Source organism: Dromiciops gliroides, chromosome 4 (assembly GCF_019393635.1).
Source record: "Dromiciops gliroides isolate mDroGli1 chromosome 4, mDroGli1.pri, whole genome shotgun sequence".
Classification (NCBI taxonomy): Eukaryota; Metazoa; Chordata; class Mammalia; order Microbiotheria; family Microbiotheriidae; genus Dromiciops; species Dromiciops gliroides.
Genome location: NC_057864.1, coordinates 53,954,276 through 53,982,230, shown reverse-complemented (window position 1 = coordinate 53,982,230; position 27,955 = coordinate 53,954,276). Strand labels below are relative to the sequence as shown.

Genomic DNA, 27,955 nt, shown 5'->3' with positions numbered 1-27,955 from the left:
CGGAATGGAAGCAGAAGCCCTCACAATGAAAGCATTTAATGGTTCTAAGAAACTCATTTTTGACTCCTGCTATCCAGTGCCTTGGCTCTGATGGCCCCAAAGCGTTTTTCCAGGTCCAACAAGTTTTGGTAAAATTTTTCAGCAGTTTCTTCATCCAGATCCATCTGCAAGAGAAGCAGAAATAGGGATACCAAGGGTCCCACCGTGGAAGGAAAAATGGGATAAAAAGAAGGAAAGCATCCAACAGAACTACAAGCAAGAGAAGGTGAAGAGGCTGGCCAAAGAGTGTTGCTACAATAGTGATATGGGGCAAGAAAGAGGATGCCTTCGCCAGATGGGTCCCATTCAGAAAAGTCACTGCAATCTGAACATGACAGAGAATTGCACCTTCACCCTGCCAAGATATAAGAGAAAAGTGCCAAATTTGGGGAAAGGCTCAGAACTTTAAAAATGAGTCCAATACAAATACATTCGTTTCTTTGACGTTTTTAACGGGAAAAAAAATTTCTTCCTTCCAACTCTGCATTCATCCAGCTTGAGGAAAGATAACGTATGATATTTGCAGTCAGTGAAGACAGGAAAGGGAGGCTGAACAATAGTTTGTCCTGAAACTGACGGAGATTAGGGCAAGACAGGTAGGGAGGGACAGTGATTTTTAATAGGGAAGAAAAGAATGAAAAGAACAAGGAAACACTGGAAATACGCAGAAGAGGAAAAAAAAGAAAGTTCAGGAAGAGTCAAAGATAAGCCAAGATTATAAAACTGTTAAATTTTTATATTCATACATACGTGATATATATGTATGTGTATGTCTATGTAAATATCTATACATACTAGATTTACATTCTCACATACAAGCTTCATTCTCTTCCTTATATATGGGAATATTTATATTTGATGTTTATCATGTTCATAATACAAGAAAAACATTTCTTTAAATACATTTTTTAAAAAGAAAGGAAGGTCATGGCAGGGGACAGCCCTGCCCGACTGTCTAAAAGGTACTTTTTTTCATCTAATCAGCCTGTCACCAGTTCCCATTACCAAGCTGTCTTTAATGGAGCTTACCTTCTGAGGGTTTACATAATTGTTTCCAAGACCCGTGGTAGCACTGTGATATTTGGTCAAGGGATTCAGAAACTCAGGCTTTTGTCGGAAAAGCCATAACTGGAAAGGAGGAGGAAAGAGTATATGAGTCACACCTGTCTTAAGGTAAATCTTAGCAAGTACTTTAAATAGCTTTGAACAGGCTTTAAAAGCCCATCAATCATCATTTGGCAAAATGGTTCAGCTATAAGATTCTATAATTGCTCAACAGCTGCATGGAGTTGTTGAGCAATTCAGCCCATGGAAAGGAAGAAAGATGACCAAGTAACTGACCAGTCTTTTCTGCAAATTATTTTAAGTTAAATAAAATAGGGCTTGCCCTCAAGGACTACCCTAAATGCCAGGAATGAAGCCTCGTTCCTTCCTCAAAGATACTCAGTTTATACCATGAGACAGTATAGCTCATTGATCAAATAGTTTTTAAAGTGAAATATTAACTCTTGGATTTAAAGACGTATTTCCAAGTAGATACTCCATACATACATACATACATATATCCATATTTATGTTTATATGTATGTGTATGTTTATATATATACACATATATATATATATACACACACACACACATACATATATATAAAATATACTGCAAGTGTTCGTCATATTATCATCTAATCATGAAAAATGATTTTTTTTTTTTAAAGCGGGGCAATGAGGGTTAAGTGACTTGCCCAGGGTCACACAGCTATAAGTGTCAAGTGTCTGAGGCTGGATTTGAACTCAGGACCTCCTGAATCCAGGGCCGGTGCTTTATCCACTGCGCCACCTAGCTGCCCCCCAAAAAATGATTCTTAATCACATTTTCCTACTGGAACTTGAAAACAGAGAAGCTAAACCCAATTTAGAGACCCATGTTCAACCATTCAATCAAACTATCCAGGCACTAATGGGGCCCTCACACCACGGCATGGCAAGGCACAATGGCTATCTTCACCAACACATACTTGTATGTAGCCTTCTCTCCAGGGTAAAGAAATCTCCAAAGATAATAACAGCACTCTGAAAAGCTCTAGATATTATAGACATGTGAGCTGTTAATGATCTTTCCCATAAATCAGAACTAGTTCCAGTCAAGTTAGAACCTAAATAAATTGGAAGAGGCAAGGGGAGGCAATATTGCCATGTACCTGAGCTGATTTTACATCCTGAGCTTTCCAAATCTGTGAACCCTTTAAGGCTGAAACCGAGTCCCACCTACTCTGAAGCCCCCCATAACTAACCCAGCCCACTCTAATGTGCCTAATGTAATGTACGGCACTTATTATCTATACCGTACAATTGAATATTTGATTATATGATAGTTTATGTTGCTTTCCATGCCTGTATTTTAGAATTGCTTTCCTATCTTTTTCTTTTGTATTCCCATTATACCTGGCACTGGGATGAACCCAATGTAGGCCTTAAAAATACTTGTCTTGGGGCAGCTATGTGGTGCAGTGGATAAAGCACCGGCCCTGGATTCAGGAGGACCTGAGTTCAAATGCAGCTTCAGACACTTGACACTTACTAGCTGTGTGACCCTGGGCAAGTCACTTAACTCTCACTCCCCTGCCAAAAAAAAAAAATTAATACTTGTCTTGTTCAGTTCTGAAAGGAGATCCTAAATGGCCCTATAATTGCAGAAATGGAAACTGGGAGGAGGCTGCCAATCAATACCATCAGTTGGTCACTGAGATAAAGGAATTCCCTCTCCTCTGTCTTCAACAAATGGTCATGCCGGCTATGCTTGGAGATCTCTACACAGTGAAGGGAACAGTCTCACAAGGCAGTCTACAGGGGGCAGCTAGGTGGCGCAGTGGATAGAGCACCGGCCCTGGATTTAGGAGGACCTGAGTTCAAATCCGGCCTCAGACACTTAACACTTACTAGCTGTGTGACCCTGGGCAAGTAACTTAACCCCAACTGCCTCACTTAAAAATTAAATTAATTAATTAATTAATTAATTAATTAAAAAAAAAAACAAGGCAGTCTACACTACTACTGCCCCTCTCTAATTGGAGGGTGATGCTTCTTCCCATTAAACCTTTGGGGATGCCTCTCTGCTACTCCTGCCCATTGCCCTTAGCTCAGGCCAAGCAGAACAGGTGTAATCCTCTTCCCAGAGTCATCCCTTCTGATTCTTAAAGACAGCAGGAATAGCTCCCCACCCCCCACCCCCCACCCCCAGCCTTCTCTGGCTTCCTTTTTTACAGAGAAGGTGAAACAAAAACCACCTTAGGAGTTAAAGGCTGCAGAATTAACTTGTCCCCTACCAACAATTATATTGATTCCAAAAACATTCCCCAAGATAAAGGTATTGGGGTTGTTTTTCTTTCACCCCAGGTCCCAGGAGCTCCACGGGTTCTATATCTCCCATAAAATGTGTCATCAGTAACCACTGCATTTCAGACTCATCTCCCAGACTCTTTCCCACCGAGGCCCCGAGAACATACCAAAGCTTCTGCTCCATTGTAAGGTGTGGTTGTTAAAGAATTTACAAAAAAGCGCAGCTAAAGAAAGAAAAAAAAGAAGCCATTTGTTAACACGTAAAGATTATCAGGGACATGAAAAACATCCCTTGTTCAACTTCTAGCACACCAGATCCCTAGAAGAAGCAAATCCCTCCCAGAATTTCTTGTGCCTCCAGTCCTTAAGATTTTAATAAGGTTCAGGTCTTTTCACAGCTGAGTGTTTATCCATTCCTCAGAGATGAGATGCACCTTGGGAATTACATTCTACTTGACCTGAGTTCAAATCTCACCTCAGACGCTTACTAACTGTGTGACCCTGAACAAGTCACTTAACCCCAATTGCCTACCACAAAGCAACTATTGATCCCATACTCTTTGGGGTTCTCAGGTCCTGTTCCCCCAGACTAAGCTCAGTTCTGCATTCTGCTCTGCCTCATCTTTTCAAAGAGCAAACTTAATGGGTCATCCTTCAGTTAAGAGTTGCTAAATAATCTCTGTGCTCACATGCTATAGTTTCCACTAAGGAAACACGATTAGCCCACCTTACCACTCCCCAAATTATCAATGATTTATGAAAGGGCGATTGAAGAGATCTAGTTTGCTTGGAAACGAACAAAGAAGCAGGCGTTTGTTCCATTCCTCATCTTGCATGTAAGAATTAGCTAAGAACTCCCAATTATCCGATCTGGGGATGGACAAGCGATAGAAAGCCCCAGACTCCTGTAGTTATTAGAATATAAGGAACCAAGGAGAGCAGCACAAGCCTCTATTCATGGAAAAGGACGAAAAGAAAAAAAAAAGGCCCTTCAAGGTCGAGTCATATAATCCAATGATCTCAATCAACTTTCTCATTTTACAAATTGGGAAATGGAGCCCACATTGAGAGGTAAGCTGCCTAAGGTCATTCTGCCAATAAGTAGCAAAGTCAGAGTTAGGAGAAAGCTTTCCCAATTTAAGGTTCTCATAAAACAAACAAATAAAAAAAAAATGTCTACTCTGAAGGAAAATACCTAAAACTCTTTCATTTGCTTCAGAAATGCACTTATTAGGCTACATTAGAATTCTAACCCGTGGCTTCAGGTTCTCAAAATCATTCCTCCTTAAGAGCTATAAGATTTCTCCAGAGACAAAGTAATTAAGGACCACTAAGAGAAACATACCAGAATGGCTGATTTATGTAACTGCCAGAAATCAGGGAAATTAGGAGAAAAGTGGGGAGTAGCCACCATCTAAAAAAAATGGGTCCTATTAGGGTAGGATACTAGCTTATTGATGGGTAAATACTCAGATAAAAGTGGGTTGGAATGCTGGGTAGGCTGGTGCACAGGTCACCTATTAAACAAGCTTTGCATTTTCCTAAAACCACAGGATAGATTCATATTCTAGTGAGCAAATCATTTCCCTGTACTGAGATTTATCTTCTATGATTCTGACCTGAATATATTTGGAAAAGTAATGAAGAAAGAAGATATCACTCACCAAAAAAATGACTGGAGTCAATAGCATCCAGATGAAAGGTGGCAGAATTCCATAAGTCAAATTCGTCAACACAGTCCCTGGGCACACAACACTGGAATACAGGCCCTGGAAATCCAGAAAGAACTGAGAATGAGGGGAAATGGAAGTGGCAGATGGTACTACTGATTAAGAAAGAATAACCTTTTTAAGGTACTCCTTCCTATAGTTACTAAATCTCTGAAGGGGCCATTAGGTGGCACTGTGGGTGGAGCACTGGCCCTGAAGTTGGGAGGATCTGAGTTCAAATCTCACCAAAGACCCTTACTAGCTGTGTGACCCTGAACAAGTCACTTAACTCCAATTGCCTTAAACATCTGGGGCCATCTTCAGTTGTCTTGATATATATCTTGTCACTTGGGCCCAGATGGCTCCAGAGAACATAGCAAGACTGGTGACTTTGCACAGCCCTCCCTTAAATTCAATTCAGTGCAAGTCATGACATCACCCAAATGTCATGGTCCTCTTTGAGAATGAAGGACAAACAACAACAAATCTGAAGTCTTAGGAATGGTCTACATAAACCTTCAACGCTGCAAGGATCCACAACTGGATCAGCATGGTACTTTTCCTCCATTGATGCAGACCGCTATTTCTCTTCCTAGTCACATAAGACATGGTCTTCAAGATTTATTGTGGTAAAAAAAAATTCAGACTGAGGCCATCCTGGAGCAGGGCCTCTGCAAGCTCAGCTAGAACTGGCCTTGACCAACAGCCAGTCCATCACTTGGCAAGAAGTTGTTCTGCTATGCTGCCTCTCCTGCCTGGCATACTGCCGGTGACTAAGCAATGCTTGCTGAAGTGAATTTAAAAACTTATCATCTTTTATCTTATTTGGTCCTCACCTGGAGAGTTAGGCAGGTCACATAGTGCTATTTCCACTTTAGAAATGGAAAAACAGAGAAATTAAGTGACTTGTCCAGGATTCTAGTACTGGCCAATGAGCACTAGGATTCGAGCCAGGCTCTTTGGCTCCCATAAGGAGGTCCATGGTCCATCCGATCCAGGGTGAATTCTGCTCTTTTCACCAACACTTAGGAATCTAGTACATAACAAGCACTTACTAAAGTCTTGTTTCCTTCCTCCCTTATATTTCCCTGTTCAGATTAGGATCAAAGAGTTCCCCAAAATCACAGTTGCTACAATCTTTTCGCCAATCAAGTCCACTAACAAAGACGACTTTCCCAAATCTTCAGACCTGCAGCTCTCTCAGTGGTATGACTTTGGAGCCGCTTTTGCAATCACCATTAACTGAAAGAACCAAACAACTATAGGATCCACCATACACTCTAGTAAGACAAAACATTCTAATATAGAATTTTAAGGTCCCAAAGAAATACAGGTGGCAACTGAAGAACCACAATGTAAATATCCAGGACAGGATGTGAACCCACTTGCCTCACCCCAAATCTCCCACACTTTTAAGTACCTCCTCACCTGCTGGTTAAAATTTCTGTTCAAAGCCAGACTCAGAAGGTCAGCGGCATATTTAGAAGAGCTGTAGGGTTCGTTGCCTTTGATGTGCTGGAAATCTTCTAGGCTGAAATTAGACTTCTTGGCATTGCTAGAAGACGTCCAGATCACCTGAGATGGAATGTCAGGACGACAAAGCAGAGGCTCCAACTCCCGGATCTGAGATAAAAATGAAAAACTTCTTTTCAGACTCCTGGGTCCTAAATAACCAAAATAAAGGAGTCCAAGGAACGAAAACCCAATCTATAAGCACCACAGTGAATGTGACTATAATATCGGTCCTGCAGCTATCAACTCGTCTGGATGGTTGGCTTCTAATACTCATGATTTTAACAGGAAGGGTGAAAGGTTCTCCAAAACAAAATTCTGACAACGTAATATAAATAACCCCAACAGGGAATAAAGCAAGGACTGGAGAGAATACCTAGAGAGAGATGTGAATGTACAAGGAATCCTCTGATAAGCTAAGAGTAAAAAGACATACATATGAAGCAGACAGAAGGTCATGCAACCAAGGATGAGTAGAATGGGAAGGCAGAGAGAGACCTGTAAGGATGTTGAGAAAACGAAAGCCCAAAGGAAAAGTTATTGCAGGTTTCAATCAAGAACAACAATAACAAAAGGTTTCCCAAACTATATTCAAAACAGAAGAAAAAAGAGAGGTCTATTGTTTTGCTTCTGTTAAAGAGAATTATTTTCAAACTTAAATGAAGAGAAGAAAAGTCAGAGCTAACGAAGTCCAACATATGTGAGCAATGACATGTCAATCTGAGTTCCTGCGGCCCAGGCAAAGAACCTATAGCTATGGTCGATGGTCTTTGGAAAATCATGAAGAAAGGAAAGGTATGGGAGGCCTGGATCCAAGCAAATAACATCCCTATTTTCACAAAGGCAGACTGCCTGTTAAATAGACAGCCTGATAACCATTACTAGCAAAATCCTAAAAGGGATCAATCAAGGAGATGGCTTGTGAGTATTTAGAAAACAAAGAAGTAATCATGATGAACCAGCATCAGCACATCAAGAACATATACATTGTGCAAAATGACTCAAATTTCCTTCTGATAGTTACTCTGGCAACAGGCCAGGAAGATGCTTTATACACAGTAAAATGCCTTGTTGAAATCTGAATTCTCTAGTCTTTCTGTAGTACGGATGGCGGTAGCTAGACTGATAATCAGGTAAATGACCAAACCAAAACACTACTAATTAACAGGTCACTCTGAATCTAGAAGGTCCCTGCCACTTTGGTTCTGCAATGTAATTACTGTCTTAGATGAAGACAATACAAAGGATTTGATTATCGTCTGTGGATGGATTAAATCTGAGTGGGACAGCCGATGCATTGGGTGATAGAAATTCAATCCAACAGGATAGGCCCAAGTCTAATAAGAAGAAACAATGTCTTACATTGAAGATGTCACTGCACATATGAAAAGATGGAGACAATTCGGTGAGACAACAATTCTTATGAAAGACTCTAAGACAACATAACGGCATGGCTGCCCAAAATGTCAGTGTGATTTTTTTTTTTAAAGTATGGACTTGTAATTTCAACAGAGGAGGCAAACTCCCAGGTAGAAAATCCCCTTCACCAAAACAGATCAGCCCCTGATCTGTAACTTCTAGTTTTAAAGAGTAGTCTATGACATCGATTAATAATTCTAGGATTCTTCACACCCAGCTTTTGTTTCCTATAAAGTGTTTTATATCAACACAAATGAGATATAAACACCTAACTCAAAGGGGATAAGGAAGCCAGGAGGAAGACAGGGGAGCTAGAGTAACCTTGGTATTATGTTGTTTGAAGAAAATAAATCTTTGGTTGGAAGGGGGAGAAGAATCTCCTCCCAAAAGGCCACACGAATAGGAGATGTGAATGCTTAAATGCTTTAAACAAGTAGCACTGATGATAAAAGAAAAGTAAGGAAAAATAGGAAGAAAACAATCTATCTCCCAGGCATATTATGACAAATTAAAGAAGGGGAAAGAAAGAGGTGAAACATAAAGAGGAATGATATAGATTTCATACGTCTGTGATGAAATTGTATCCATCCTTTATAGCATTTAACTATTAGCTTTCCATAAGAAACAGCAAGTGGGACAATCATCCCTGGCCTTTTACTAGGGAAATCCCTAGCTGGGGCATGGATAAGATCACTATAACTGTCTCAAAACGCTGGCAGGTTAAGAAGAGGACAATGGTACCTGCTCATTAGTGCTTTTAAAGAAAAGAGTAATGTGAAGAACTTATATACATACACCCTCCCTACAATACATCTTTTAACATGCCTGTTTTCCTTACACAGTCCCTCTTTTCCCTTTCACGGTCACCTTTGCATTCATCACCCTGATTTACCTCATTGGCACCCCTTTAAGGAAGGTTTTGAGCACAGGGTGATCCACTGAGGGACCTCATTTCTTTTGCAAAGCAAGTAAATGAAAGCTGATACATGAAACAAGACTCTGGAATTGTTGGGTTAAGGAAATGAGAAGCCTGATCAAGTGTTAGACCTGGGCAATAGAAACAAGCAGTGAAATACTAGAACCTAACTTGAATCAGACAGTGTCTGGTAGGACAATGCAATATATCACCATGGCATAAGTTCCAAAGAGACTGGATTAATGCCAGACATGTTTACAGGACTAGTGAAAAGACAGAGCCTGGAAATGGAGAGATAGTCCTTGGCCTGGAGAGATTAGGAAACTCGGAGATGCACAGTAGGTATAACTATTTATTTGACTGAGCCATCTAGCTGATATGAAGTGGCATCTCCCAGGATAAGTGGGGTGCCAGAATGGACCTCAACGATCCTAAGAAAATAAGATAAACCCAGTTCAGGGCATAAGAGGGGGTGCCAGAAAGAGTTCATATGCATTTTGTATATTCAGCTTTAATTCTGCCTTATTTCTATAAAGGAGAGAGGTATGGGGTTAGTCTGGGCACAGGAGAGTATTCTCCTATTTACTTACACTAGCGGGACAGAAGCAATAACATGGATAATCAAAAATGGCAGAGATGTCAAAATTCTATTAAACCAGAGAATCCATTATCCCAAAAACTGTTGGTGGCAGATTTACAATCTGAAACCTACAAAAACAGCAAGATCCCGTTTCTTGAGCGCATGCTCCCTAAGTGGCAGGGGGTAGGTGATCAAGAGTGTTTTGGACAGGAGGAAATTCAAATTTAACAATGTTTATAAGAGAACTAACCAAACAGATGAAAAACATCTGGGGACAACTGAGAATTGACCAATTTGGGGTTTTATGTCAGTTTTTAAAGCTGGAGCCTGTAAACATATAAATATATATGTATGTGTGTATATATATATATGTCTGTGTGTACGTGTATGTATGTATATATGTGTGTATGTGTGTGTATATAATATATATCATATGTTTTATATATACATACATATATATTTTGATAACTGCATTTTGAAATAGTTTCCTTTTCAATGTTTTATTTTATATTTTAAAAACATTATTTTGAGAAGAGGCCCATAAACTTCACCAGATTTTCAAAGGGAACCCCATAACAGAAAAATAAAGGTAAGAACCCCTATTTTATGAGATACAAGCACATGACCATGCTTAAAAGTAGATAAGGAGGGGGCAGCTAGATGGTGCAGTAGATAGAGCACCGGCCCTGGATTCAGGAGGACCTGAGTTCAAATCCGGCCTCAGACACTTAACACTTACTAGCTGTGTGACCCTGGGCAAGTCGCTTAACCCCAATTGCCTCACTAAAAAAAAAAAAAAGTAGATAAGGAGAAGCAATATTCCAGTGTTTTGAATTTTCCAGTGTTTAGGATGATAACGTTTTAAATACAACTTAAAAGAAGTAATGTTGGGGCAGCTAGGTGGCGCAGTGGATAGAGCACCGGCCCTGGAGTCAGGAGTACCTGAGTTCAAATCCAGCCTCAGACACTTAACACTTACTAGCTGTGTGACCCTGGGCAAGTCACTTAACCCCAATTGCCTCACTTAAAAAAAAAAAAGAAGAAGTAATGTTAGCAATAATTTATATTTAAAAGAACAGCAACAGAATATGTTCGTTTCCTCTTTCTGCAAAAAATGTTGTTCAAACCATCTAATTCCAAATCAAATACAAGTAGCATGGAATCCCTCCTGAATGCTATGGCGGGTGGGGGGGATATCACAGAAGACTTTAGAGCCAAGTCTACTTTAGCTACCTCAAAGTGCACAGAACTCCTCTTTAAACTCCTCTTTGGGATCAATGCCACCAGTGATGTCATTAAAGGGAACTAAAGCACCTAAAGATGGAGTCAAAGATAGGCATGTCTAAAAGGAATGATGTATGGTGAATTACAAACTACTTTGGGTTCTGTGACAGAAAAGGGCAGTGAAGGTCAATCAAGTAAGTCATGCGGTAAGTAACCTCAGACTGTAACCTCCTATCACACAAAGAGACGACAATAAAGGCAAAGGTCCAGGAGCCTTGAGGGCAAAAAACAGGCACAGCTATTCTAAAGAAGTCTTCCCTAGAATATGCTCCTGTTTAACAATCAGCTCCTGTACATTCTCACCTACAGGGCTGAAATGGGACCAATGTTCTTAAGGGCTTTTAACTTCCCATCACTAGCTTAGCAAAAGCTCAAGAGCGCGTCTTTACCAGAATAAAGTGGCCGAAGACATTGGTTTCAAACACCTCCTGCAGTCCATCTACAGTGACCTTGTCAAGTTGCGTCAACAAGCCTTCAGCTGTCGAGAACATATGAAATACTTTTCTGAAAGAGAACAAAACAATACAGTAAAGCCAGGATGATTTCACCTGAGCTCTTGGTACCAAACCAAACACACCAAATCTGCCCAAAGGTATACAAATCATATAGTTCAAACCCCAACAGTCTCACTCTCTCATGATTTACCCAAGAGCCTTGAAGGGTAATGACACAAGGAAATACGCCTTAAAAGAAAGCCTTCTGCCTCTAGTGCTCCTCTGTATTCCCAAGGGCTGGGGGGTGAGTATAATTGTGTGTACTATGGATTTTGAAATGCTTTCTTTCAGATAGACATAGCCACTCCTTCCTGCCACTATCCACTGGGGTGCCCACTATAAAAGCATCATCAAGATTTCATAGATCCTTGACAACACTTCACCCAAAATGTGAAGGGCACTATTCAATTTTCCTTTCATAAGGGTGGTAATAACACCTCTTATCATCATCTCTCTATCCAATTACCCCCACTTTTCTCTGATATTCCCAGACCAATTTGATATACTGATCACTGACAAAACTGGGCACAAAAAAAAAATGAAAGAAGCTTAACTCCACTGAGTTTCATACTAGTCATATTCCTGCCCCACCCCTGGTCCCTCCTGATGCACCCTCTGAACTGGACCTCCGGAGATCAAGCCTTAGAGGAAATAAATCTCTCAACTCTGAAACTCCTGCCCCAGGACCATGATTTCTTGACTGGGGAGAGCCTACAATATCTAGCTGACCTTAGATCCCTGAAAATGCTTCTCTATAGGCATCTTCCTGCCTTGGCCTCCCCATCTCCTCCACCTCCTCTCCGACTCCTGCTTTTCACTTCTTCCTCTGGCCATAATAATCAAAACAACACTAACACTTTTCTGGTAAAGGTGTGTTAATCAACTGTCCTGTGGTTCTATTCACCACCTCTGTGACTTCCCAGACTAAAACACTCTTCCCCAGCCATGACTTTCCTAGATATATTCTCTTCCTATTAGGAGATCCTTAAGGGGCAACCAGGTGGCACAGTGGATAGAGCACTGGCCCTGGAGTCAGGAGGACCCGAGTTCAAATATGGCCTCAAACACTTGACACTTACTAGCTGTGTGACCCTGGGCAAGTCACTTAACCCCAATTGCCTCACGAAAAAAAAAAAGAAGAAGAAGAAGATCCTTAAGGTAGGAGATTCTCTTTCTTTATATTTATTTATAGCCCCAACACTTAGCACAGTGACTAGCAGATTAAAAAGTATTTAACAAATGCTTTTGTCTTCATCCATTTATCCAAAAAAGCTTCAAGTTACCTTGAGAAGAGGCCAGAAAAAAGTGCTTTTAAATTCAGCTGTGGATTTGGCATGATTCCAGCATTCAAATAGAGGTAGTCTAGACGATCAAACCTAGAAGTAAAATACAAATACAAGATTATTGATTCCTTCAGGACATATTTAGAAATCTTGAAAAACCCAGAGTATGGTCATGTACAAAGGGTCAAATTTTCTTCCCAAACCAAGAAGATGGCAACAGTTGACACAGAAACATTATGAATCTTCTCTTAAAAACTAGTCATTGTCAGGGGCAGCTAGGTGGCGCAGTGGATAGAGCACCGGCCCTGGAATCAGGAGTACCTGGGTTCAAATTCAGCCTCAGACACTTACAGGCTGTGTGATCCTGGCCAAGTCACTTAACCCCAATTGCCTCACTTTAAAAAAAAAAAAAACTAGTCAAAATAATGTTCAAATATCACCGTTACCTCTTGTGCTCAGGTCTTCACATGTACAAGAGCTTGCCAGTGAGGATCATGTTTCAGGCACAAAAGCATTCTTGATTTCCCTATCAATAATTGACAGCCAGATGAGTCTAATTAGCAAAGTCAATATGATAAGGAGACCAGGGGAACATCCATTTTTAATGCCAAATTCTATTAAACTCAGCACACATTCATGTAACTGGGATTTCAGAAAGAGTTCCCAAAAGAATGACTAAAGGACAATACCGCTGAATCTCTTTATGGCATGATGAGCCAATGATGCATTATCTAATCTAGGCACCTATTTAGGAATGTCCCTATCTTTTTCCGGAAATGTAATTTAAAGACTCCGTTTCCACTACACAAATAACTGCTTGACTTCAGCTTAACTCACTACCCTCAAAGTTGCAAATTTAAATTTGCCTTTAAGAAAATAATCAAAATAAAGCAACTTTTATTTTTCATGCCTTACTGTTTTTTCCTATAAGTGGTAAAACACAGTATTAAGGTAAACAAGATGTTGCTCGGCAAAATAAAAATGCCATAAGTAAGCAAGCTGGAAGACTGCTCCAAAAAGGTCTTGGGCTTCCTTTCAAATCAAGTATATTTTATGTGGTTCTGTAATTTAAAGACAATGACTGAGGAGCAGAGGATACATTAACCTCTGCAATTCATTTCTAAAAAAGGAATTCTCCTTCCTTGGAGACCTTTAAGAACAAGAGCTACACTCACCTGGCTAAAAGGCCCAGCTCCCAGCATGTAATGGTCCAACCCTATAGTGCTTTAAGTCAATGATTATCTTTTGAGAATCTGGGCCTGAGATTTCAACTCAGGCAGTGAAGTCCTAGGGTGGAAATTCCCTAAATGAATACTAATCAGTGCCTCATCTTGACCTGAGCTGATTGTTTTAAGAGCTGCAGAGGGCAGTAAGAGGTGTCCGACCCACACACGGTCACACAGGGAACATATGTCAGAAGCAGAACTTGAACCCATATCTTCCCACTTCCAAGATTAGTCCTCTAATAACTAAGCCACCCTGGTTCTCTGGGCTACTACTTCTCTTTTTAAAAGTTTTATTGACATGGTTTATTTTTATATTACAAATATTTCCAGATTACCCCCATTCCTTGAAAACTCTTATATAACAAAGTAAGATAGTTAGGCAAAACTAATGATAGTGACTCAACTGAAAGTGAATAAATTCCCCATCAGCAGGATTCCATCTCTAATTCTCTATTTTAATTTTTTTAAATTAACAGAAATCTATTTTCTCTCCCTCTCACCATCCTTCCCCCCATCCCACTGGGGGGAAAAAAAGAGAAAGAAATTCCTCAAAGCAAATAAAATTCCTTCATTGGCTGTCTACAAATATACATATATGTAATTATATATATATATATACACACACACCAACACTTATACCCATATAAAATTCTGCTATCTAAATATCAATTCTCTGTCATGAAGTAGATGGTATCATTGGTTCTCTGGAGTGGTCACTGTATTGATCACAGTTCTTAAAGCTTTCAAAGTAATTCTGTTTTTACATTGTTATTAAATAAATTGTTCTGATTCTATCCACTTTTCTAATACTGATATTATTCCATAAATTATTCAGGAGCTAATCACTTCTCCCTGCCTCAGTTCATCATAAATCCTTCCATGTCCCATTGGAATCATCTGTTTCCTCACTTCTTACAACACGATAGTATTCCACATTCATAGACTACAAATTATCTGGTCATTCCTTGATCTGTGGGCATTCCTTAGCTTCAAGTTTTGTGGGGGGGGGGGGGACCATGAAAAGCGCTGCTATAATATATTTTTAATATATAAGACCTTTCTATATTTCCCTGATTTCTTTTGGATATAGGCCTAACAGTGCTACAACTGGGTCAAAGTGTATTCACTGCTTAGTAACCATTTGTATGTAATTCCTAATTACTTTCCAGAAGGGCTGAACCTATTCACAGGTACACCAACAGGGGTATGAATGTGTCTGTCTTCCCGGAGTCTTTCCAGTCCTGATCATTTTCCTATTTTTGTCATCATTAACAATTTGATAGGTGTGAGGTGGGATCTTAGAACTGCTCTAATGTGTTGTTTCTGAATTAGTGATTTTGAGTATTTTCCCATATGGCTATAGATAGTCTAGATCTCTTCCCTTAAGAACTGCCTATTCATATCCTTAGACCATTTATCAACTAGGGAATGGCTCTTATTCGTATAAATACGTTGTGGAAATGAACTTTTACCAGAAAAGGTTCTTGCTGTAAAGATTTTTCCCCCAGCCGCTTTTCTTTATTGTAGTTGTTTGTGCAAAAATGTTTTAAGTTTATGTAGTCGAAATTATCCATTTTAACTTCTATGATAACCTCTCTATCCTAGGTTCGGTAAGGAATTTTTCTTCTATCCATAGAACTGATGACTGATATTTTCCCCCATGTTTCTCTAATTTGTTTATGATGTAACATTTTATATGTAGGTCAAATCATAATTTGGAGCTCATCTCAGGATAGGGTATGATGTTGGTCTAAATCTAATTTCTTCCCTTCTGGTATTTGTATTTCCCAGCAGTTTTTGTCAAATAGCAAGTTCCATCCCAGCAGCTGGGGTCTTTGGGTTTAATCAATACTAACAAATATTTGGGGTTTTTTATGTTGTGTATGTATTCCGTGCTTTATTTTTTTAAATAGTACTAAATTGTTTATAGAATTACTGCTTTGTGATAGTTTGAGATCTAGCACTACACTAGCTAGAGCTCCTTGGTTCCCACTTTTCATTATTTCCCTTGAAATTCTTGACCTTTTTTACCTCCATATGAAATTCATCATTTTTTCTACTTTATTAAGTAAAACTTTTATAATCTGGTATGGCACTAAATAACTAGTTTAGGGAGTACTGTCATTTCTATCATATTGACTCATCCTACCTATGAGCAATTAATATTTTTTCAATTATTAAGGCCTGTAAACAGTACTTTGTAGTTGTATTTATATAAGTCTTGTGTGTAACTTGGCAGGTAGACTCTTTTTTGTTGAGGATTCAGTGACTTGCCCAGGGTCACACAGCTAGTAAGTGTCAAGTGTCTTAAGTCACATTTGAACTCAGGTCCTCCTGAATCCAGGGCCAGTGCTTTATCTACTGTGCCACCTGGCTGCCCCTGCAGGTAGACTCTTAAGAATGTTATACATTTTACAGTTATTTTAAATAGAATTTCTTTCTATTTCTTTCTTCTGGGTTTTATTGATACTATATAAAAAAGCTGATGACCTACATTAATTTATTTTATAGCCTGCGACTTTGTTGCAGGTACTATTTCAATTAAGTTTTTAGTTCTGTCTTTAGGATTCCTTAAGTCCACCATCATATCATCTGCAAAAAAGTTCTAATTTTGTTTCTTCTTCAGCCATACTTAATGCCCTCGATTTCTTTCTCTCGTCTTAATTCTATAGCCAGCCTTTCTAATAGTATATCAAATAGGAGAGCTGAATTGACATCCTCACTTCATCTCTGATATTATTGGAAAGGGTTCTAGTTTATCTTGATTACATGCATTGGAGGTTCTTGGTTTTAGATCTAGATTATTTATCTCTGAGCTATTTCACATCATCACCAACGCCCTCTATGTTGAAAGGAATCACTTAGCGTTTGGAAGCAGAATTCAGAAAATGGACTAAGTTCCCTAAAAGAAAGGTATTGGAAAAACTTTGGAAATCCAGAATATGGGACAGGGAAACGAAATCAATGAAGTAATATGGCCCGTAACAACAAAAGTCAGGGGGGAGGAAAGAAAGTGAAAACTGTCCTTTCTGAACTCACACATCTAGAAAAGGAGAAAGAGAAGTGTTTCTAATAACACAGAGAAAGAAATATCAGGCCTTGTAGGCTAGGAAAGCAAAAGAAAGTATCGATACTCCAGGCCAGATGCTGCTGACACAACAAAATAGCCCCTGATGTTTCTTTCACGTTTTTTCCCTTCATCTTATCTGCATCAGATTCAGGATGGCACAGTGGACAGAAGACCAACCTCACTATCAAGGAGGGAGAGGTCCCTGTCCACCTCTGATCCACATTGGAAAGTCACTCATCACCTCCATGCCCCAGAAAGTTCTCTAAGCCTGGGAGCTGCAGGACCCCTGCTGATCGGCATGGAGAGAGGGAGTCTCTTTATTGGCAATTCGCTATAAAGATAAAATAATGATTCCAGTTCATCTTATCTGCAGAGGGGGAAAAAAAGGACTGCATGTTAAATTTTTTTCACATTGGACTAATTTTAGAATGGTTGTGAGAAACAGATTAAAATTTAGATTGAGAAGACATACAATTCAAGGAAAAGAACACTAGCCCTGAAGTCAGATGCTTGGGTTCTAACTGAAATTCTGTCACTGACTGGTTTTGTGCCATCTCAGGAAGTCTACTTAACCCCTCTGTACCTCCCTAACAAACAGAAAAACCTATCCTATCTACTTCACAGGGTGGTGACAAAGATTTAAAAAGAGGTGGGAATGGACATAAAAGTACTTTGTTTGTTTGTTTTGGGTTTTTTGAGGAGCAATTGGGGTTAAGTGACTTGCCCAGGGTCACACAGCTAGTAAATGTTAAGTGTCTGAGGCCGGATTTGAACTCAGGAACTCCTGAATCCAGGGCCGGTGCTCTATCCACTGCGCCATCTAGCTGCCCCCATAAAAGTACTTTGAAATTTAATTTAATATAATATTAATAATTTAATATTTAATAATTTAATATAATATTAAAATATAATATATAATTAGCAAGAATGATGTGTCCATGTTTAAGTATCAAGAAGAGTACAGTATGAAATGATGTATAGTGAAGCGAGCAGAACCAAAGGAACACTGTGCACAGAGACAGTCATACTGTTTGATGAAGAACTGTGAATGACTTGACTATTCTCAACAATACAATGATCCAAGACAATCCCAAAGGACTATTGATGAAACATACTATCCACCTCCAAAGAAAGAACTGATATTGATGGAACAGACAGAAGCATGCTATTTTTCACTTTCTTTCATTTTTTTTCTTTTAAACAAGTTTTCTATGACAAATATGGTAATGTTTTACATAATCGTACATGTATAACCCCTATCTGATTGTTTGCCATCTCAGGGAGGGGGAAGAGGAGGGAGGGAAAGAGGTATAAAAATTAGAACCCAAAACTATAAATAAAAATGTTTATTACATTAAAAAAAAGACTATAGTAATTTCTGACCAAGGTTCAGAGTTAGCACACATTACATGTGAGGAATGAGATGCCAAGGAACTGAAGGGAAACTGTGACTTGGGCAGATGAGTGTCCATCAGCAGAATTCAGGAGAAAGGACAATGGTCAGAGCCAAGAAAGCTGACACTTCCTAGCTGTTCGACTCTCAGCATGCCAATTAACCCTTAAATCCCTCATGCAGAAGATGAGCGATGACGTTAGGCCTGGTGTGAGAAAAGCACCTTTTAAACCTTAAGGCACTACCGAAGTGTGTTGTTTTTTCATATCTGATCTGGCTAATTTCATCACCCTGGAAGGTCCACTGAGTCCTGGGACTCACACCTTGTAAACAGCCTCCTTCTGCCTGGAAGGCACCTTGCAGAACCTCCATGGAACAAGGGTGCCCAGGTCAGCCATCTCCCCATTTCCCATATTCTTTGGACTTCTCCTGCCCTTATGCCAGGCACCTTTCGCTCCTCTCCCACCCTCTTCATGTTAGACATTGCATCCAGGTGTCTCAGTAGACAGAACACTGGGCCTGAAGTCAGGAAGACCCGAGTTCAAATCCAGCCTCAGACAATTACTATCTGTGTGACCCTGGGCAAATCACTTCACTCGTTTGCCTCAGTTTCCTCATCTGTAAACTGGGAATGATAATAATATCACCTACCTCCCAGGGTTTTCATGAGGATCAAATGAGATGATAATTGTAGTCATATTCAGCATAATTTCTGGCACACAGCCAGCACTATATAAATGCTAGCCATTGTCAGTGTTACTATTCCATGCTTGCTGACTGACTTGACCTGGATGACAATTTTTCTTTTCTTAAAAAGCATACCGGGGAAAAAAAAAAAAAAGAATGACAGGCAGTTTGGAGGCAGCTAGGTGGTGCAGTGGATAAAGCATCAGCCCTGGATTCAAGAGGACCTGAGTTCAAATCCAGCCTCAGACACTTAACACTTACTAGCTGTGTGACCCTGGGCAACTCACTTAACCCTCATTGCCCCGCAAAAAAATTAAATTAAATTAAATTTTAAAAATAAAAAGGATATCAATCCATTACTTGAGAAGACAGAAGCAGCTCCTAAGATACACACATACCTTTGTTTGAGTTCTCTTGAGGCCTGAAACACAGATTGCAGGTTACTGACATCTATCTGGACAAGTGTGATCTCTGCTGTGGGATGAGAAGAAAGCAGAGCGACTCGGGCCGCTTCAGCCTTCCCCAGGTTCCTGCAGGCTAAACACAGGTGAAGTCCATCGTCCTCGGAGAGCAGCCTCTCACAGAGGGCCAAGCCAATGCCACTGAAAAGACAATTCAGAGAAGGAAAAGATTGGCACAGAGACAAAGCTCCAAACCGGCCAATCTGAAATTCTGCTTCCTAATTCTGACACTGCCCGCTTTAGCTCGGGAGACTCAGCTCTCAGACATAAGCAAATAGAGAAGCTGCAAACCATATGTTATTGGGTTTTTTAAATTGTAATTCAGTCAAGCCAAGAAGCACCTACTATGTTCCAGAAGTCATGCTAAGTGTTAGGGATGCAAAGAAAGTGAAAACAGCCCCTGCCCTCAAGGAGATCACATTATAATGGGAGGAGACTAATATGCAAACAGGGCAAAATGGAGACAATTCCAGAGAAGAAAGAGGAAGCCTGGAAGAGGTTTCTTGCAGAGGGTGGGATTTTAGCGGAAATCTGAAAGAGGCAGACAAAGAAGGAGAAAATCCCAGGAATGGGGGAGGAGGGAAAATGCAGGCAGTAAAGGGATATTTCTCATGCAAAGAACAGTCCGGAGTCTGGTGTCATTAGATTGTAGAAAATGTGGAGGGGAGAAAGGTGTAAAATAACTAGAAAGGTATGAAAGGGGCCAGGTAGTGGAGGGCTTTAAAAGGAAGAGAGGATTTTATATTTGATCCTGGATGTAACAGAGAGCCCCTGAAATTCAGAAAAGGCAGGGAGGGAAGGCGTTGGCACAGTCTGTCCTGTGTTTTAGGAAGATCACTGAAAAGAAACAGTCCTATACAAGCTGAGGGCTTTCTAAGTGGACAATAACCAGCAGACAGCCCTCGGGATTTGGACTTTGTTAATCTTGTCCTGAGCTCTACCACTTCTCAAGGTCTAACCATGAAGAGTCAATAGCATCATCTTCCTATACTTGTTTCACATAGGGCTGTTTCACCTTGCTCAGTAGCTAAGAAATTGACCGTGGGATGTGTGTATATCTGCCATGATCAAACAATCTCTAGCAAAATACCAGATGATGTCCAGGAATGCCTCACTATAACGAGGGCTATTAGGGACGATGAAAAGCTTGCTGGGGGAGAGAAGTATCTGCCAAGGCAGGGGGGCCCACAGATCTGATGCCACCTCCTGCCTGAGATCTCTCCTGATGCCCAGCAGAGCTCCCTAGCTTTGCAAACTACTTTGTATGGCTTGGAGTATAAATAAACCCTGCAAGTTTTTACTTGTGTGCAAACTGTCTCCCTCTAGGGGAATGTAAAGCTCCCTGGAGGAAGGCCCTCCCTTTGTTTGTCCAGGCACCCAGCAACTGCAGCCACCTGAACAGCAAGCCAATGACTTGAGAGGATGAGAATTCTGACCTGTGTCAGACGGTGGAAGGCATCATCATACAAATGAGAAATGAAAGCAGATCTCCAGGCCTGTCTTAACATTCCCACAAGCAAAGAGGCTGCTCCTAAATGCTCCAGGCCAGAAAGACCATGGAAAAGGGCTTTCCTATGGGAAACTGTATTGCCTTCAGGCAGACAAGAAAAATGCTTGTGTGCTTTGGTGTAAAAAAAAAGTATAAATTGCTCAGCTTTATTCAATTCAAATGAAAAGTCTGACTGTGGTACCAGTTAATGTCTGTAGGACGGCTTTCCATGTGGCTGTAACAAAAAGCAACATTTTGGCCAAACAAGAAAAGGCAGAGTTCTAAATCGATTGTGCAACAGAGCTAAGACAGAAACTTGGAGGTTTTCTAAAAAGGAGGAAGCTGGATGCTGGGGAGTGGGTTGGAGGAGAGGCAGCGATTTCTAATTCGAGGAATAATTATGTAGGTCCACAGGTGTGATCAGTTGACCATCAAGTTAGGGTGACAGGAAGGAGAGATGAGTAGAGGAGGTTACTCCCACCTTGCTGAGATACTTGAAAACAGTGGTCTCAAACTCAAATAGAAGCAGAGGCCACTATGAGGATCCCTATGGGCTCCATATTGACTTAGTTTGAAATTGTAATATTATATTTTATTGCCTCTTTATTTTGTTAAATGTTCCCCAATTAAATTTTTTTCAGGGCAATGAGGGTTAAGTGACTTGCCCAGGGTCACAGAGCTAGTGTCAAGTATCTGAGGCCACATTTGAACTCAGGTCCTCCTGAATCCAGGGCTGGTGCTTTATCCACTGTGCCACCTAGCTGCCCCTCCCAATTACATTTTAATCTGGTTCAGGCCACATTTAGGAGTGCTGTGGGCCATGGTGGGCAACCTGTATGACATCTGTTTTACAGTCTTATTTGAGCCCATCACAATACTGGAGCATTTTGTCTTCTGTAAGCACACATTTAAGGTGACAGAGAACCTCCTGAGGCTTGTCAAATCAAATCAAATGAATACTACTCACTTTTGGTGAGTATCACAGGCAAAAAGATGCCCAAAAAAAGAAACTTAAAAAACACTGCTAAGGATTACAAAGTGTTGGGCAAGAAACTAAAATCAATAGGGGCATAGGTGGTTTTTATCACAACTGCTCATTAAATGCAAGGATTTAGAAGAGAACAATCAAGTTTGGGAAATGAAGTTGGCTAAGGAGATGGTGTCTGAGCAAGGAATTTGGATTTCAGAACCATAAAATAAAAGGGACAGGCTCCTAGCAAGAGAAAGAGGGTATCTAAAAATGGCTATATGTATTAGCCTGGAGTCTTGCAAATCTAATCAAGAGGGTTTTAAACTAAAAAAGGGAAAAGGAATGAGAGAAAAGCTGCCTATGAATATCCATCAAATGGACTTGATTTCGTGACATGGCATATACTGGCAAAGGACCTCCCAGCATGGCATGCCAGAATCAAAATTGTGCTCTATGAGCCAAGCAGAATTACAGTAGCTCAAAAGAAACATGGATTCCGAAAATTTAGATTCCAAATATTCATGTGGAAAATCTGTTCCCACTCTGTGGTAGCACCTTCTGAGTAGCCATGGCCAGACACACTGTACCTTGACTCCAACATAGTGATGTCATTTTGGTCCCTTTTGAGAACAAAGGATAATAACCAATTAAGCCAAATGCAGACAGATTAGCAGCTGAGACACTCAGAAGTTCACAGGAGACAAAGTCCAAGAAGTATACCCATGGCCTCTGACATCCAGACAAAAAAATCTACAAAGTATGGAATAATATGTTCCAGAATTTTGTCAAGAATTGAAGTTTGTGGACTCCTTTCCTTTCTAAAGTCAGGTCATTTGGCCATCAGTCCTCCAGTATGTTTCCTGTTCTCCACAATCTCTTAAAGATGACCTACAGTAGCTGGCAACAGTCACATTGGTCAATTTTTTCAGTTTATCTGGGCCCAAGAAAGAGCTTGTCAGGAGTAGTTTGAGCAGTCTTATTGTCTCCTTACTTGAGTATCCACTCCCAATTGATTATATTTTGTCCTTCCCAAAGAATGGAAACTTAATATTGTTGGTAAAGGGAACAGAGATCACAAAGAGACAGTAGGACTTCATGAGGAATTAGTCATGCCACTCTATTATGTCAGAATTTTTCAATATGTTGGTTAGTTTTGAAAAACTTTATTTCTTGTCATAATCAAGAGTTCCATAGGAGGGTGTGAGATTAAAATTGGATATTAGATCATAAATCTCCCCTACTTAACCTTTTCCTTAATTTATCTCCCAGACTAGTAAATGGAAGAAGCTTCTGGTTTTCTAGATAGAGCCTTTATTGTATGGTAGTCACAAGGTGATGTTGATTAGAAGGATAGGAAAGTAGAAATACAATACAAATCGTCTTAAGTCTAGGCTTAGTCTATATTCTGTATAAAACTCACCAAAACCCAAGGCCACTTTTGGGGAGAGAGACCGAGTCAAGCGCGTGCTGTTAACCGAGAGCCGGGCCGAGTCAAACTCCAGTCCGCGTCTTGTCTGTGCAGCGCAGCCAGGAGACCAGCGGAGCAGGAAAAAGTCCCCACTTCCGTTCTCTCCTTGCCTTTTAAGTTCGCACCCCGGAAGTCAGAAGTCGAGTGCTCAGCAGGCAATGCTGTTGGTCTCCTCCCCAAAAGGGTGGTCCTAAAAAAACCCAAAAACTGGCATCTCTCCATTATCTAACCGACTGTTAAAACTTTTTACCACAAGGGGAAAGAGGTGACAATACAGTGGGAAATGTAGGTGATTGTAAAAACAAAAGAGAACAATACAAAACATGTTTTAAATTCCCTTTTTTGGTCATTATTAAACTCATAGGTCAGGGAATGCTATAGATTTTGTTTACTTGGATTGTTTTATTTTTCTTAAATTGAGTTTATTGATGCCTGTTGTTTGTTCATCGTAGTCCTTTCTTTATATATCATATATTTTGCCTTCTCCCATCCCCCCTCCCCAACAACCACTGAATCCTTCCTTGTTATAAAGAAAAGGAAAGTACAAAGGGAAAACAACACAGGGAAAGCAGGTCTATCAGCAAATTTGTAACTCATTTAGATAAACTGCAGAGCAATTCTGATGCAGTCAAATATTATACTGTAGTATAGTTAGGAGTCTATTTTGGTTGCATTGTGGGACCCCCAAGTGGTCACTGATTGACAACAACTTGGAATGAAGAAATAACTCCAGCACTGCCCGCATCATCTCTTGCCTGTGTCCCTTCCTCTCCATTCACAAGGCCATCATCTGATTTCATCACCTCTTGCTGGGCCTATCGCAATGGCCTCCTCTTAGGTCTCCTTGACTCAACCACCTCCCTTCTCCTCGAGAACAGGTCAAAAAACTCAAGTGGCTGATTATGGCTTCTAGGACTAAATACAGACTCTTTTGCTTGGCATTTCCATTTTTTCATATTCTGGTTACTTCCTACCTTTCCAGTCTTCTTACATGTTACTCCCCTTCTCAAACTGGCCTACTCACTGCTCCACACACACAACACTGTATCTCCCACCTACATGCCTTTGTACTGGTTATCTCTCTTTCATGGAAAGTAGTCCCCCCTCCCTCATGTGTACCTCTCATGATCCCTATTTCCTTCAAGGTGCAGCTCAAGAATAACCTTCTACACAAGGCCTTTCTTGATCCACCAAGCACAGTACACTGAGCCTCAAGTCAGAAAGACCCGAGTTCAAATTCAGCCTCAGACAGTTACTAGCTATGACCCTGGGCAAGTCACCTAATCTATTTGCCTCAGTTTCTCATATTTAAAAAGGGGATAATAATAGTACCCACCTCCCAGGGTTGTTATGAGGATCATATTATATATCTGTGAAGCACTTAACACTGTACCTAGTACATAGTAAGCACGATATACATGTTGACTATCATTGTTATTATTTTATTTTTATTTTTACAAACTCATGTTCTCTCCAATGTTAGGATGGATGCTCTTTGAAGACAGGCACCGTTTCCCTTTTTTCCTTGTAAGATATGGCTGACAGCCAAGAAAGCTAAATGTGACCTCAGGGTGTATACAGAGGCAGAGCTTTCTGGAACAAGGATTTGCTAGTTCCTTGAAACATTCTTCATCAAATCACATCTGGAGTTTTACATTCAGTGTGGGGTGCTGTATTTTAAATCCAATGATAGCTCAGAGTATCCAGAGGAAAGCAACCCAGATTATGAATGGCCTTGAAGCACATGAAGACCAATTGAGGAAACTGGAAAAGTTTTAATCTAGAGAAAATTTAGAGGATGATGTAATCATTGTCCTCACATACCAAAAGGGTCATCATATGGAATCTTAGATTTGTTCTGTTTAACCTCAGTGGGAAGAGGAAGTGAGGAGTGGACGTTGCAAAGAGGGAAATGGAAGCTTAATGTCAGTTAAACTTCCTCCCATTCAAGAGATGGGCAGCCTTGAAGGTAACAGGAATCCCTTTATTGGAGGGCTTCACACCATGATATACCAGGTAGGCATAGAGAGGGTTCTTTTTTCAGATCCAGGTTAGACTTGATGACCACTGAGGTCCCTTCTAATTCTGAAATTCTGTGACATAGGGAAGTAGATGTCACCTCAATATAAGTTAGAATAACTCCCTAACAAAGCAAGGGGGGCGGGGAGCAAAATCAGAATTGGCTGTTTGGGAGTGCAGTGAGGCTCTGGGGATCTTTGAGCAGAAATGAGATGGCCACTTGTAAGGGATATCAGGCAGGATTTATGTTTGGGAAGGGATTAGAATAGATGACCACTAAGATACTTTTAGATTTTCCATTCCTACAAATTCTGATTTAGGATTAGAAGCAAATACGAGCTGAAAAAGACTTGGTGCAACTGTTAGAGTTTTGGTTTTTTGTGTTTTTAAAGAAAATAGAAGTTTAAAGGAGAAGAAGAAAGAAACAATTATGAAGAAGACTATGAAGTAAAACCAGGGAAGAGGTGATTCTAAGAGTGGAGTAGAGGTCAATAGGGAAAAGGTGGATAGGAAGAGCAAGTGTTCATCTAATACAAAAAAACCCACTTTGGTCAATCAATTAAAAACATGCTTCTTATGTGCTGACTGTGCTCACTAATTGGCATAGTTGTGATTGCAGCCCACATAATTGGAGCCTTCTGCATTCAGTACCTGCTACAATTTGAGTTTCTCTTGCTACTTCCAAATTCTGGGCTTTTTTTTTTTTGGTACCTTTCCAAAAGACTTTGGAACTTTCTGGAACTTCCAGGTGCCTATGTAAATTGACAGAAGAAATAACATGAAGGAGAAACAGGGGCAGGGGATGCGTGATAACTACTTTCAAACTCAAAAGTCTGACTGAAGTATTAAAGGTTTAGTTCCAGAATGCAGAACCAATATAAAGGGCATGTAGGCTGGATGAAAGGCAAATGAAGAATGCTACCCATCTAACAGAGAGCTGAACCATAAATATGCAGAATGAAACACACATTTTTGGACATGGTCAATATGGGAATTTGTTTTAGCTTGACTGTGCACGTTAAGAACAACAGGTGCAATTCTATAGCAAAGGTCTGAAAAGCGCTTGATACTTTATCTCATTTGAGCCTCAAGACCACCCTGGGGAGGCAGGGGCCATTATTAACCCCATTTTACAGATGAGGAAATTGAGGAAGACACAAGTGAAGTGACTGCTCAGAGTCAGAGCTAAGCCTGAGGCAGATTTGGAATCAGACCCCAAATTCAATACTCTATCCACTGAGCTAATATTTCAATTCAATAAACAAGTATTAAGCGCCTACTGTTTCCTCTTTTAATCAACTGAGATGATACATGCAAAGTGCTTTGCAAACTTTAAAGCGATATATATTTACATAAATACTAACTTGTATGATTTTTTCCCCCAGGCGGGGAAATGGGAAGGGAAAAAACTAAATGCTTATTATTAGGGGGAATGTTATTTTTTAAAATAAAAAAAAAATTGAGCTGTCCAGAAATGGACAACTGCCCTTTTAGGGGCGCAGGTCTCCTCACCACAAGCCTGGATGGGGCAGGGGGAGAGAAGTCCGGGAGGTCATGGGTCTGGATGACCTTTGAACTTCTCTAGTCCGGTTCTTTCCCAGCCTAATTCCTCCCCCCGCCCCTGGACTTGAGCGCCCACCTCCTCTCGGGGTCCAAGCCCCTACACCTCCAGCTTGCTGCTTCCTGTGGAAGGGAAATGAGCTCACCTGCTGGCCCCGGTGATCACTACCACCTTCTTCATTGCCTCGGACCTTAAAAGTGGGTTGAAAGCAGTCAAGGTGAAAAGCATTTGATAGGAAACCCATGGTCTCCACCTGAAAAACTTCCGATAACCCTGTCCCTGCCCACGGGCTGATTCCACCAATCCCGTCTCGCACAGGACCTCTTCTCCCCGCCCCACTACACACTCCGCTTCCTAGCGTCCAATGCCGATTCAGTCTGGGTTCTCCCCGTCCCGCTAGCAACCACGCTGTCATTCTGACCAATTGCAGTCCAGCATTCCGGCCAGTTGAAGCGCTCATTGGTGAAGCGAAGGTGGGATGAGAGACGGGCTCAAACGGGCTTAGCCACTCCGGCTGTCCGGATTCGCCTCAATACGGGTTGCTGCTGGAGTCTCGGCCTCCGAGATGGCATTGCGCTTGCTCCAGCCCGGGGATGCTATTTGATTGGGCCAAATGACGTCTGAGGAGGGGCGTGGCGGGACGCTGGAAGAAAGAAGGGATTGTTGTCGTTCAGTCTTTTCCCATTTGGCAAAGAAGAGGTTTGCCGTTTCCCTGTCTATCTTGTTTACAGATGAGGAAACTGAGGCAAATAGGGTCAAGTGACTTGTCCAGCTAGTAAGTGTCTGAGGCCGGACTTGCACATGATCATGAAAAGCCCGCGTACTGCTCTAGGCCAAAGGACTTTGGCGTTGAGGATGCGCTGGCACAGAACGAGGGTGGATGGGCGGAGCTTAAGAGGACGTGAAGCAAAGTTCGCCGGGCGAGTCTTAGTCACGTCAGAGGAGGGCGGGGCCTGGTGGCTCCTGAGAAGGACGTCAAAAGAGAGGCGGGCCCAGCCCCCACCCCCGCTGTCACGGACTGTTTTTCTTTAAGATTTCC

At 40.9% G+C, this 27,955-nt stretch overlaps 1 protein-coding gene across 2 annotated transcripts; it reads right to left on the bottom strand.

The window, feature by feature from the left end:
- Nucleotides 1–20: 20 nt before the first annotated feature.
- HSD17B7 (hydroxysteroid 17-beta dehydrogenase 7) lies at nucleotides 21–27,219 on the bottom strand. 2 transcript variants are annotated; one of them, XM_043963708.1, is made up of 9 exons: nucleotides 27,062–27,219; nucleotides 19,347–19,550; nucleotides 12,573–12,665; nucleotides 11,185–11,299; nucleotides 6,513–6,707; nucleotides 5,040–5,144; nucleotides 3,543–3,599; nucleotides 1,069–1,167; nucleotides 21–164 (listed from the first exon to the last, which is right to left on the bottom strand). In XM_043963708.1, the coding sequence occupies exons 1-9, from the start codon at nucleotides 27,142–27,144 to the stop codon at nucleotides 54–56; spliced, it is 1,062 nt and encodes a 353-aa protein (XP_043819643.1). In that variant the 5' UTR covers nucleotides 27,145–27,219; the 3' UTR covers nucleotides 21–53. The 2 variants fall into 2 exon arrangements, with proteins under 2 accessions (XP_043819643.1, XP_043819644.1); XM_043963709.1 differs by lacking the exon at nucleotides 19,347–19,550 and having other exon boundaries at nucleotides 27,062–27,203.
- Between the last annotated feature and the right edge of the window lie 736 nt (nucleotides 27,220–27,955).